At 41.0% G+C, this 11,680-nt stretch overlaps 1 protein-coding gene across 1 annotated transcript; it reads right to left on the bottom strand.

Moving 5' to 3' along the window:
- Nucleotides 1-5,377: 5,377 nt before the first annotated feature.
- On the bottom strand, nt 5,378-11,417 carry LOC146503439 (extracellular calcium-sensing receptor-like). The gene is made up of 8 exons (XM_085130592.1): nt 11,123-11,417; nt 10,865-10,951; nt 10,348-10,617; nt 9,114-9,320; nt 8,748-9,023; nt 6,898-7,125; nt 6,677-6,800; nt 5,378-6,584 (listed from the first exon to the last, which is right to left on the bottom strand). The coding sequence occupies exons 1-8, from the start codon at nt 11,387-11,389 to the stop codon at nt 5,671-5,673; spliced, it is 2,373 nt and encodes a 790-aa protein (XP_084986718.1). The 5' UTR covers nt 11,390-11,417; the 3' UTR covers nt 5,378-5,670.
- Nucleotides 11,418-11,680: the final 263 nt, after the last annotated feature.

The following is an 11,680-nucleotide window of genomic DNA, read 5'->3' as shown; positions in this document are numbered from 1 at the left end:
ATGTTGGAGGCATCCACCTCAGCAACAAACTGTTTGTTCTGATCGCTTGAATTAAAATTGGGGCTGTGGCAAATAAATTCCTTAAGTTTTTTAAAAGCTGTTTCTGCTTCAGGTGAACAGGCTTTTGGTGGAAGTGAGGTAAGTGGCTGTAATTCCTAATAAAACGCCTGTAGAAATTGGCAAATCCTAGAAACCTTTGTAATAGTTTACATGTGCTAGGCACTGGCCATTCTGTGACAGCTTTGACTTTTATGGTGTCAGTCTTCACCTGTCACCCAGACAACATATATCCCAGAAAAGCAACGGTGTCATGGTCCTGGGTCGGTGACCCAGCGCTTTAAGTTGATTATTATCACTGTTCTAGTTTATTCTGATTTTGTATTTATTCTTAGGGTCTGAGTTGTGTGTTTCCATCATCCCTACCTGTGTCTCTCCTCTGCGTTCTGATCGTGTCCCCAGTTGGTTGTGTAAAACAGGCTGTGTGTTTCCTGTTTTACTTTGTAGGGTTGTGTCTCGTTATGTCCATTAGTTCCAGCTGTGTCCCCGCCTGTCTGCCATTTCCTACTTACCTGGTGTGTGTATTTATAGTGCGTGTCTGCCTGTGCTCCCCGTCGGCTCGTCTGTGTTTCTTGGTATCCTGCTCCTTAGTCTGCGGCTCTCTGCGCTGTGTTTCGTTAAGATTTCAGGTTTGCTCTTTAGTTTCTCCCAGTTTAGGTTTCCGTTAGTAATTTCTCACGCTTCGTTGCCTGTTTCTGCCACTGCCACCTTGTAAATAAACTCTCACTCATATCATCAGTCGGCTGTCTGCATTTTGGGTCCTCCTTTTCCTCCACACCACACGGCTCACCCCGCCAGCCGTGACAAACGGTGTGTGTAGAAATAAGAATAAAGACACAAAAACAGAACAATCAATTAAGAGCAGTCTTCCAACTGTCTTCACAACAAAAAAGAAACCTTCCCCCACTGGGGAAGAGGATGGCCGTATGATGCCCGACGCTAGAGACTTCCGGATGTATTTCTCCATAGCGAAACGTTCAGGTTTGGATGGATTATACAACCTGCTAGTGGTGCACCCGGGAAGTAAGTTAATCATGCATGTAGTATGGCCTGTGGGGCGGCAAGGGCTGCAGCTTACTTTTATTAAATACCTTGATCTTGATACAGAGAGGGGACGCCAGTGATATTGGGTGAATTCTCGCTCACGGGGCAACCTCATCAGGACCAGGTGCACAGGCTGACTTTAAGCAGTTGGAGTGACAAAATAGACTCCACTTTCTACCCGTCCCAATCAAGGTGAGGACTATGTAGTTTCAACCACAGAAAATCGAGGGTAAGGGTAATCTGGGGAAGGAAGTGCATAAAAAGAGCTTCTCTCCTAGTGATTGCCTGAAGTCATTAACCCTCTCAGGCTCAAATTAAACTTTTTGTTGCTAATACACAACCAAGTCCTGCAGTGGTACTTCTGAGTAAAAGAAACTCATAAAATATGTATGTGGGGTAATCAGGTTGTTAGTTTTTAACTGTTGCAAATTGGCAATGTCTGCCTCGAGAGGGTTAATGTGATAGTTTTGGTAATGTGGGAAATTAGAGTGAATACCTGATAATTTAATGCGCAAGCTGGAATGCAGGTCTGTAAATGCACCAGCGGAATACCAACCCAATTTGCAAAACTCAGATCTATGAGGTTCTGCTCTGAACCAGAATCTATTAAGGCTTGCTAAACAAGTGTGGTCTGATTTATTTCTAAGGTGACTGTGAGTTGAAGCCAGGATTCTGTTTCCATCTGTGAACCGCCCACCTGTATCCCCGAGACTATTGTTGGGCGACTGTGTTTCCCTTTTTGCGCCCACGAAGGAACATGCGCTAGGGTCTCTCTCTCTCTTACACACACAAATGATTGTCGATAGACAGAGAGAGACAGGAAATTTCCCTGCAGGTTAAATTCACCTGCCTCAGTGACGGCCGTACGGAAATCAATCAAATAGAAATGAATACCACGGAGTTTGCATACAGTGCAGTTGCACTCCAGCAGTGTGAAGCAGTGTGACAGTTCAACTGTTTAGGAGGGAGATGTCGAGGGGAAAGAAACTGTTCCTGTGTCGGGTGGTCCTGGTCTGCAGGCTTCTATACCGTCTGCCAGAGGGCAGCAGATCAAAAAGTCTGCTTGTGAGGGGTCTGTGATTATTTTCCCTGCCTGTTACACGAGTCCCCGGCCTCCTTCCTTCCACTTAGCATACAGCCTCAGAGTGCTGGATTTGGGGTATTTGGGTATTTGGGGTCAGTGGCTTCTATCTCCTCCTTTGGCCAGCTTACTATCCCAGCAGGGTACCTGATCATGGGCAGGGTGTAGGTGTTGATAGCCCGGATGTTGTTCTTACCGTTCAACTGACTCCTCTGGGAAGGCCTGACCCTCTACAGGTACTTAGTGGTTGCAATTTTTCTAGCAGTTCTGAGTGGTTTCCATTTGCCTGTGGGCAGATACTTGTAGCCGTCCTGTGGCTGATAATTGTTCCACTCCATAGTTGGTATCAGTATCCAGTCTTGTTAGTGATCTCACTGAGGGGGGTTTAGGCCTATGCAGAACAGCAGTGGGGACAGAGCTGTTCTGCATAGATCCCGCACTTGATGTTGAAATTGGCCTCTAGTTTTATACGCCACGTCCCAATTGAGTTCCTGATGAAGGCTCTCATGGTCATTTTGATCTTGTACAGTTCTAGGCATTCCAGGATCCAGTTGTGGTGCATCGAGTCATAGGCCTTCTCGTAGTCAATCCAGACAGGTTGCAAAACCACACAAATCCCAATGAAAGTTGAACAGAACACAACTGAAATAGAAAAAAAAAAACAATTCCATGGATTACATGGCCCCCTTTTCCTGTTTCATATGTTAGGCTATGCCCTCTCTATTTTTGGTAATTCCACACCGGTGGAAACCCAAACAAAATATGCATTAAGAAGCCCTAATTCCTGTGTCTCAATCTCGTGGCCTATGTCACCTCTACTTGCGTCCGCATAATGAAGTGAAGAAATATTTAAAATTATTACTCAAAAACGTATTTAATAGCCCTTTAATAGCCCTAAAGCCCTAAAGAATGTAGCCTCATGGGCAGTGTATTCCGTTCCGCAGGGAGAATGTACTGCTATACACGTTATGTGTCTGTGAGCGCGAGAGAGGTAGAAAAAGGAGAGTCAAAAAGTACGAGTTGTCACCGATCAGAAACGGGAGCTGGAAGCATGTAAATATAATAATAACCACAGCAGCCAAAAAGAGTGCCTGATGAGCCCAGTTGTAAGCAAGCTGCCAAGACTGGACTGTACACTGTGTTCGTGTTTTCCTCCGAAACAATAAGTTCTGTTGGAGCAGCCTTTCAATGCCTCTCTCTGTCTCTCGCTAGCAAAGTTGACCCAGACAACAAAGTAAAGCTAGTTCCCAGCTACGAGTCCGACACAGAACCCGACGTATTAGCCAGAAGTCCCTTTACTACGGTTTGGAGCACCGGACCTGTTTTATACGTATGGAATAGTTTTCTATACGAGATCGCTGCAAAAAGTGCAGCCTTACGTAATGTCCACCCTACTGTTACTCATTTTATATTAAGATTTAAAAGTCTAGTTGGTATTGGTATTGTGAGTAGCCTTCAGTAATAGTAATAAATCACACAGCAATAGTACATTCATACATTTTTTTTCCTTAGAAAGAAAATCAGCACAAAATTGTGCACACAAGCAACAGTTGTTGCTTGTGTGCACAAGCGGGAACTGGTTTAGATGGGTGGCAGAGTGTAATAAGAAATGTGACCTATTGATTGGTTGTAGAAAGATGTCAAAGCTCTGTGTGTGTGTGTGTGTGTGTGTGTGTGTGTGTGTGTGTGTGAGTGTCGAGGGGGTTGATGTCAGGGGTGACACGGGGACAAAATGTCTTCCTCTTTTCCTGTGAGCGCATCCAGCCACTTGCCATCACATCTTTAGCATGATTTGGCTTTGCCACGGATAAAATCAGATTATTATATGATTATGATGTGTGGTTAAGGTAACGGCGCCTGAGGGCTGCGGCGGGTTATTATGTGAGAGTGTTAAACAGAGGAGGAAGTGTGCTCCCCCAGATTGACAATCCAATTAAACGAGTGCGTGGTGTGTTAAGAGCAGCTTCAGACCACCCAGGGAAGCAACAAATAATACACGATTTCTGGCCTACATAGGCACTTGAAATCGAGGTGCTTTGATGTCTGCCTGCACAGCCAGTTTTGAAAAAGATTCTGCATGCATTATAATATACATAATACAGCTCTTATATCATCCTCTCATCTCTGTTCGTCCAAGGCTGTCGTATAAGAAAGGAGCGAGTGGATCCTCAAGCAGGGAAAGCAGATTGAAAGAGTGTGACTTGTCCTTCATACTCCTGCAACGTTTTGAATATGTGCATTATGCACTATTTGACCATTCAGAATCCCCCCACCCAGTGCTTTTCTGTAGCAAGCGCCCTCTCTCATGGCTCACCTTGTCAGTGTTTCTGTGCTCGCAGCAGAAGAGATCAGAGGAGTGAGCACAGAGGAAGCCTATAGACAGAGCAAACAATTCAAATGCCACAAAGGTGATTGATTAGTTGGCCTGACCCGCGCTCCTGTGTCAATATAAAGGATGAAAGAAAGGATGCTTGAGGTGTGTGTATGATGGGCGCCTGATGCTACTATAAAGAACCCATAGCGATTGAGAGAAGAGGAGGAATCTGAAACAGAGACATTATTTTCTACCCTTAATTCCTGACAGAGAGGTTTTTTTTTTTTGGTTTTTTTTTTTACATTCAGTTTATAAGTTCATCATTCTTTAAACTATCAAGAGGGATTTCTTTCTTCTGAAACAATCCGCAGATTAGGGACGGTTCGGTTTGGTTTTAGACGTGTGTGTTGTTCGGTTCAGGGCATGCTCGTAAAAGCCTTGCACCATTGACTCAAATGAAGGAGCAGAGGGTTTAAATGTCTTGTGCAGCAGCCAAGTCGTGAAAATAGCGAACGGTAAAGCCAAAGCGATCGAGGATGCGCCAGCAGCAGCATTGTTTCGGTCTGCTGTGTGAGACCATTCTGGATTTAGTGCTACCTTAGATGACCGCAGTAAGAAAGTGGTGGATAAAACTGTAACAGGTGTCGCGTATGCTAACAGCAACACACCCAAAATTGGCTCCAATCCAGCCTTAATGCTGCAGTAGAGGCGACACAGTGACATTTTCACTTTTGATACTAAATAACCTTAAATCTGTAATTGTGTTTCCAATGCTGCAGAAGTGGAAAAATTCTTTTTTTTCCATAAATAACTATCAAGAAAAAAAAAAAAAAAAGAAAGAAAATCAGCATAGACAAATGATTTTCTTTCATATATTTCAAACCCTCGCAAATGCAATCAGGCAAATAACAATAAATAATAGTAATACAAAGAATAACAAGTACAACAACAATTACAACAGTCATTTAATCATTAATGTAATAATTTAATTCTTGAAACCCTTCTACAAAGCCAACATTTCAATATACTGGTTCTTCTTCAGGGAGGAAGCAATCCAGTATATACTATGGTTAAAAAAAAGCAAGAATGCAAATACAAAGCAACAGTAATGCTAATACCTATGCACTTAAAAAGAGTGCATTCATTTTAGTTAAGACTGCTGAAAACTGATACCTTATGACTTTGCCGTGCCACGACCGATTATTTCCTTTTTTGTGTTTCTCTCTGGTTTCAGCAGGATTATGTAACATTTTGGTCCAAACAGTGCCACCAATAGCCCAAAACTTGAGGCCAAAATGGCAAATACCTCTACTGCATCTGCATATTTACCTGGAGAATTGACATAAGCAGGAACAAAGGCCACCCACACGGCACAGAAGATCAGCATGCTGAAAGTGATGAGTTTGGCCTCGTTGAAGTTGTCTGGAAGATTCCTGGCTAGAAATGCTAGCAGAAAGCTAAGGATAGCCAGTACACCAATGTAACCCAGTAGCACTGCAAAGCCAATTGTAGACCCAACTACACACTCAAAAACTATTTTGTCATTGTAGTACTGAGTGTTTTTATAAGGAACTGGTGAGGAGGATATCAGCCAAGCAGTACATATAGCTGCTTGGATTGAAGTAAGAACTAATACTGTCCCTCTCTGCTGTACAGCACCAAACCACTTAAGATTGGTTCCCCCTCCTGGCTTTGAGGCTTTAAACACTGCCACAACAACCATTGTTTTCACCAGGATGCATGAGACACAAAGCACAAAGCTGATCCCAAATGCTGCATGTCTCAGTTGACATGTCCATAGCCTTGGTCGTCCGATGAATAACAGAGAACACAGGAAGCATAGTTTCAGTGATACTAAAAGCAGGAAGCTCAATTCTGAATTGTTGGCACGGACGATAGGTGTGCTGCGATAATGAGTGAAGATCCCCAAGACCACAGCACAGATAAATGTACCCAACAATGAAGCAGTTGTCAAGCAAATACCCAGAGGTTCATGGTAGGAGAGGAACTCTCTTCTCTTAGGAACACAGCGATCACGTTGAGGGCTTGACCAGAAGTCTTCGGGACAACTGGTGCACTCCAAAGAATCTAGTATAAAGTGGAAGATACATTTTTTTGTATTTTCAGCATTCACCCTAGTGAACCAACTGCTTATATCAGAAAAAAATTATGATACTAACCTGTTTCATTGCTGAACTTTCTTTCAGAACAACGCACACAGTCGAAACAGCACACAGGTTGCCCATTTTTTCTAGCCATGCGAGTACCTGGGGGACAGCTTACACTGCACACTGACTGCACTGGCTGCAAGGTTAGTTATACCACATATATTGTACACAACATTATTGTATTGTACTGTGTCGCACAGAACTATTTAAAAACAACATTAAACAGAAGTAACCTGTTTAGAGTCAGAGTTCCAGAAGATTTTGTCTTCATCAAGTCTGAGTTCTTCACCTTTCAAGGCTGTCTTCTTAACCACGCCCACATTCTGAACCTTCGTACTTCCATCAGGTAGCCATTGCCAATTCATGATATCATATATTGGCAAGGCATCACCATTTTCATCAAATGACACTTCATCTCCAAATGGAGTAGTGAAGTGAACTTTTTCCAAATAATGCATCAACTAAAAAAAATAAGATCAAGAGATTATCATTGAAAGGGACGTGAAAAGGAGACTTGATTATAGACTCAACTGATCATTCTTAATTCTCAACTGATTTTATTACAGCAACTAAGGATAGTTTAGCTTGGCATTGCAACTTGTGGAATAACAGAATTTGCAACATTGTTAATTTCAGTAAATTGAAATAAAAAACAATCTTTAGTCACCACAATGTCTAGTCAAATGGGCAGTTATTCATTTTTATTTTGCAAATAAATTTGCTCATCTCACACATGTAAAATAACTATGTTCTAATGACAATGTTAATAAAATCTTGTGTTTCCAAAATCTGTCTTTAACACCAATTACTCACATGAAAAAGAAGTTCACAGGAACACTCTTACTGTTTCCATAGGAATTAAAAGGGGCAAGTAGCAGAAAAGTATTGCTACTCACATGTACTTTATTAACTGATCATCAGCAAGTGTGACCACCTCTATAAAAATAGAAGATTCAGAAGTTTGGTGTTCTAGAGCATTTACGTGTGTTAACACAATGCCAAATTCTTCCCAGGAGAGTGCGTCCCAGCAAGGTTGCCTGAAAGTCAGACTATGCACTGCTTACAGAATTTCCAAAAACCCAAGATCTACATTACAGATTCTACAAGATTAAATTATCATGTTAAATGTGTAAGTTTGTGACAGTACAATTTGAAGAAAACTAAAGTGTTGCAATTGTTGTTGACGAAGTGCTATACATAAGCATACCCACAAAATCAAAATAACTAAAGCAATGTTGTTAAAAAAAAGAGCCAGTCTTCTGCAAAAATGTGAGACATTGATAACTCATACCGAAATTGATTGCTCCAAGTAAATGCTACTAAAGGTGGTTCTCCAAGCTATTGAATCAAAAGAGAGAGGGCTTACTTGTGGTTCCCAGAGTATTTAAAAGTGGGATGGGAGGCAGAGCCTTCAGCTTTCAGATCCATCTTCTGTGGAACCATGCTTCCGAATTGGATTCAGGAGATAGACAGACACAATCTCTACTTTTAAAATTAGGCTTAAAACTGTCCTTTTTGCTAAAGCATATAGAGGGATGGATCAGGTGAACCCGAATCCTCCTGTAGTGGTCTAGGCTGGTGGGGATTACCATAATGCAATGAGTGTTTCTTCTTCAGTCACATTTCTCACTCACTATGTGTTAGTAGACCTTTCTGCATTGAATCATACTTGTTATTAATCTCTGGCTCTCTTCCACACCATGTCTTTTGTCCTGTCTTCCTTCTCTCTCCCCAACCGGTTGCGGCAGATGGCCGCCCCTTGCTGAGCCTGGTTCTGCCTGAGGTTTCTTCCTATTAAAAGGGAGTTTTTCCTTCCCACTGTTACCAAAGTGCTTGCTCATATGGGGTCATATGGTTGTTGGGTTTTTCTCTGTATGTATTATTGTAGGGCCTTGATGCAACTGTTGTTGTGATTTGGCGCTATATAGATGAAACTGAACTGAACTGAATCGAATTGAAAGAGTGTACTTAGTTTTTCACAGTACTGTATAACGTTCCATTTAAACATTCTTTTTCACATGAGTGTAGGAGCTGAATTTTACAACAATAAAAATAAATGTTAATGTGTTAACCAATACCACACCTGCCATGGCTCTAATTTTTGCAAAGTAGCACAGCTGTGCCCACTGAAAGGCCCCCTCCCAGGTGCACAGCGTAGCATGTCATCAAGGGCATATGCAAGAGCATACACAGCCTTGTAAATATTATACTCAGGCCTGAGGTTAGAAACATCCAAAAACTCAGTCTCCACATTTGCTAGTTCTTCTTGTCCAGTGCAGAGTGCTCCCCCACCTTGTAACCAACCTGATGGAGGTGGAGCAAATCTACACTGAAAGGTGTATTCCCAAAACTGTCTTACCTGAAAAATATTTCAAACAGTCTTAAAAAAGATATTTTCATTTTTTTTAAATTTTGTGAGTACAAGTATATTTTAAAGTTACAATCTTACCATGCTATTTCCATTGTTATTGCTGCCATAAATGTCAGGATGAATTTTCATTAGAAAATCCCTGAGCCCTGGTATTTCTCCTCGACGGATGGCAATGCCCAGAGTGCCACTCAGATATGGCATGTGTCGGGTTGTTTGGAGTACAGCTGCTGTTGTCCAGGCTTCACTAGCCATCCACTGCAGCCCTGTTACATTCTGCTTTATCACCTATTTAGAAATATAAGGAACAAAAATAATCTGTACATAGTCTAGGATTGAATCATTACAAATCTTGAAATCATTACATACAAGGATGGAAATTGAGATCCCAGTAGTGGTAGGAAATGTTGGTTTACTTGCTATGCATTATGCTTATTGGTTCTTTTTTGCACATGTGCAACAACCAGCTGATTTCGGTTCATGTGACGGAGGAGGAAGATAGTGGCACAGTTTAATGAAAGTAATTTCATATCCACTATGGACATTACTTTTATTTTTTTGCCCAAAAGGACATGAGCATGATGGTAAAATGCAAACTTCAACCTGAGCAAAAACAACTGCCTCATCCTGCTAACACAACTTCAGATCTTTACAAGCATCTGCAAAGATAGCATGCTAATGCTAAACTAGCCAAGAATCAAGCATGATGTTAAAACTGAGGGAATGATGACCCCAGCCCAGCAACCAGACCTTGAACTTCAAAAGGTAACAAAAACAGTCACGAGCAGGCTGTAGCCTCCTATTCTATCTGTTCATGTTTCTAAAGTAGAGTCCCTGTGGCAATCACTTTGAAGTCTCTTTGTGCTGTTTTCATCTTTGCTTTGTGTTGTGGGCTTTGTTTTCCTACCCTAAATACAAAGAGAAAGATTATATGTGTGTCCTAATTTGGATAAGGAGTTGTGCTGGTGTGTGGGGCTGTAGCCTAAAATGCTAATTATGAAACAGAGAAAAAACAGAGAAACGCAAAAGTAATGTAGCAAGTAGTATAAAGAATTACTTTCTCCTGAGAGTAATTAAGTAGCATACTACATTACTTTAAGAAAAGTGAGCTGGAAAATATGTGTAATAAATTACTTTTTTTGACTAATGACCCCATCACTGAGCACAACAAAGAATGGAAATACCTCCAACATCCATAAACATTTGACCACACAGCATGAAATTCATTTGCATGAATATAATGTCTGTAATATAATTTACATCTCTAATTAATAAGCAAGAGGCGGCTGATGAATACAATTTGATTTAGATATACCTCCTCCATTAGTTGAATCATGTGGATTTGATGTGCAAAGACAATTACCACACGTGCTGTGGACTTCTTCATCACCTCAACAATCCTCCTTAGTTCAGCTGAGTTTTCACCCCAGGGCAAAATCTCTGAGTAGGCTAGACAACTTCCACCAGACTGAGCCAACGCTTGTCGAAATGATCTCGCTACATGGACTCCATAATCATCATCACTTACCAGCAGACCAGCCCATGTCCACCCAAAGTGTTTTAGAATTCGAATCATTGCATGAACCTACATAAAGACCAGTGAAATTCTTAGTTAAGGCTTGAATTATATTTCAGTGCAAACAATATAATTACATAATCACAGTTTTTCTTTCTAATCAATTTGCACAGTATGTAATCCAGAAAAAAATGAAAAATTGAAAAAATTGAAAAAATTAAAAAAAAACAAAAAAACTGCGTTGTTTAGTTCGGGGTAACTTACATCAATGCACTTGCTGTAAAATACATTTTCTCTTTGTAGAAGAAAGTTTTACCTGAAAGGCATCACTTGGAATGGTTCTAAAGAAAGACGGAAACTTATGACGGTCACTTAGACAAGAGCATGTTGCAAAATAGCTCACCTATCAAAAAACACAATTGAAATCAAAACAGATTGCTGCTGAGAAGCTGGAACTAATATAAAATGTATATTTCCTATTTTTTTCATTTTGTCATTTCTCACCCTAGTGAGAAACATTAACTTTAATACAGCATACCAAAAGCACATGTAAAATACAGGACAGGAAACTTACAATTGGCATTTTAAATAAACCTATTACATCAGAGGTTGCAATAGAAAATGTTGAGAAGGAATCACCCACGATCCCTACAACTGGAGGGGTCCCCAAACAGTTCTCGTGAAGCAGAAACTTTTCTTCCTGACCACTGACTAATGATAATGCAGCACTGAATCCAATTACAAGTGTGGCACAGTTGTCATAAAGACTGTATCCAAGAGTCACATTAGGTAGCAGATTTGAGTTTTTGTTGATTTCATCAATAGCAAAGGCCATTGTCATGGCATGCCTGAATCCAGGAGGGTCAAACCTTGTAAAAAACAAAACAAAACCCCAAAAACTCAATATTGAAAATTAACATATTAACAAAAATCTGCACCAATGTTTGCTTTCATGAATCGGTGCATTTAATGCATGAATATAGTACTTACCCTTGGCAACTCAACATGTTTGGCTCTGAGGTGAACGTTAGCTCAGGGAAAACAGAGGTGTAGTGAACTTCAAACAGCCCCCCCAAAATCACATCTCCAGGTTTGTGCATCCCATTAAGATAAAACTGTCTCCTTAACTTGC

This window comes from Neolamprologus multifasciatus, chromosome 14 (genome assembly GCF_963576455.1).
Source record: "Neolamprologus multifasciatus chromosome 14, fNeoMul1.2, whole genome shotgun sequence".
Lineage (NCBI taxonomy): Eukaryota > Metazoa > Chordata > Actinopteri > Cichliformes > Cichlidae > Neolamprologus > Neolamprologus multifasciatus.
The sequence above is the reverse complement of the archived record's forward strand: the minus strand, read 5'-3'. Positions and strand labels throughout refer to the sequence as shown.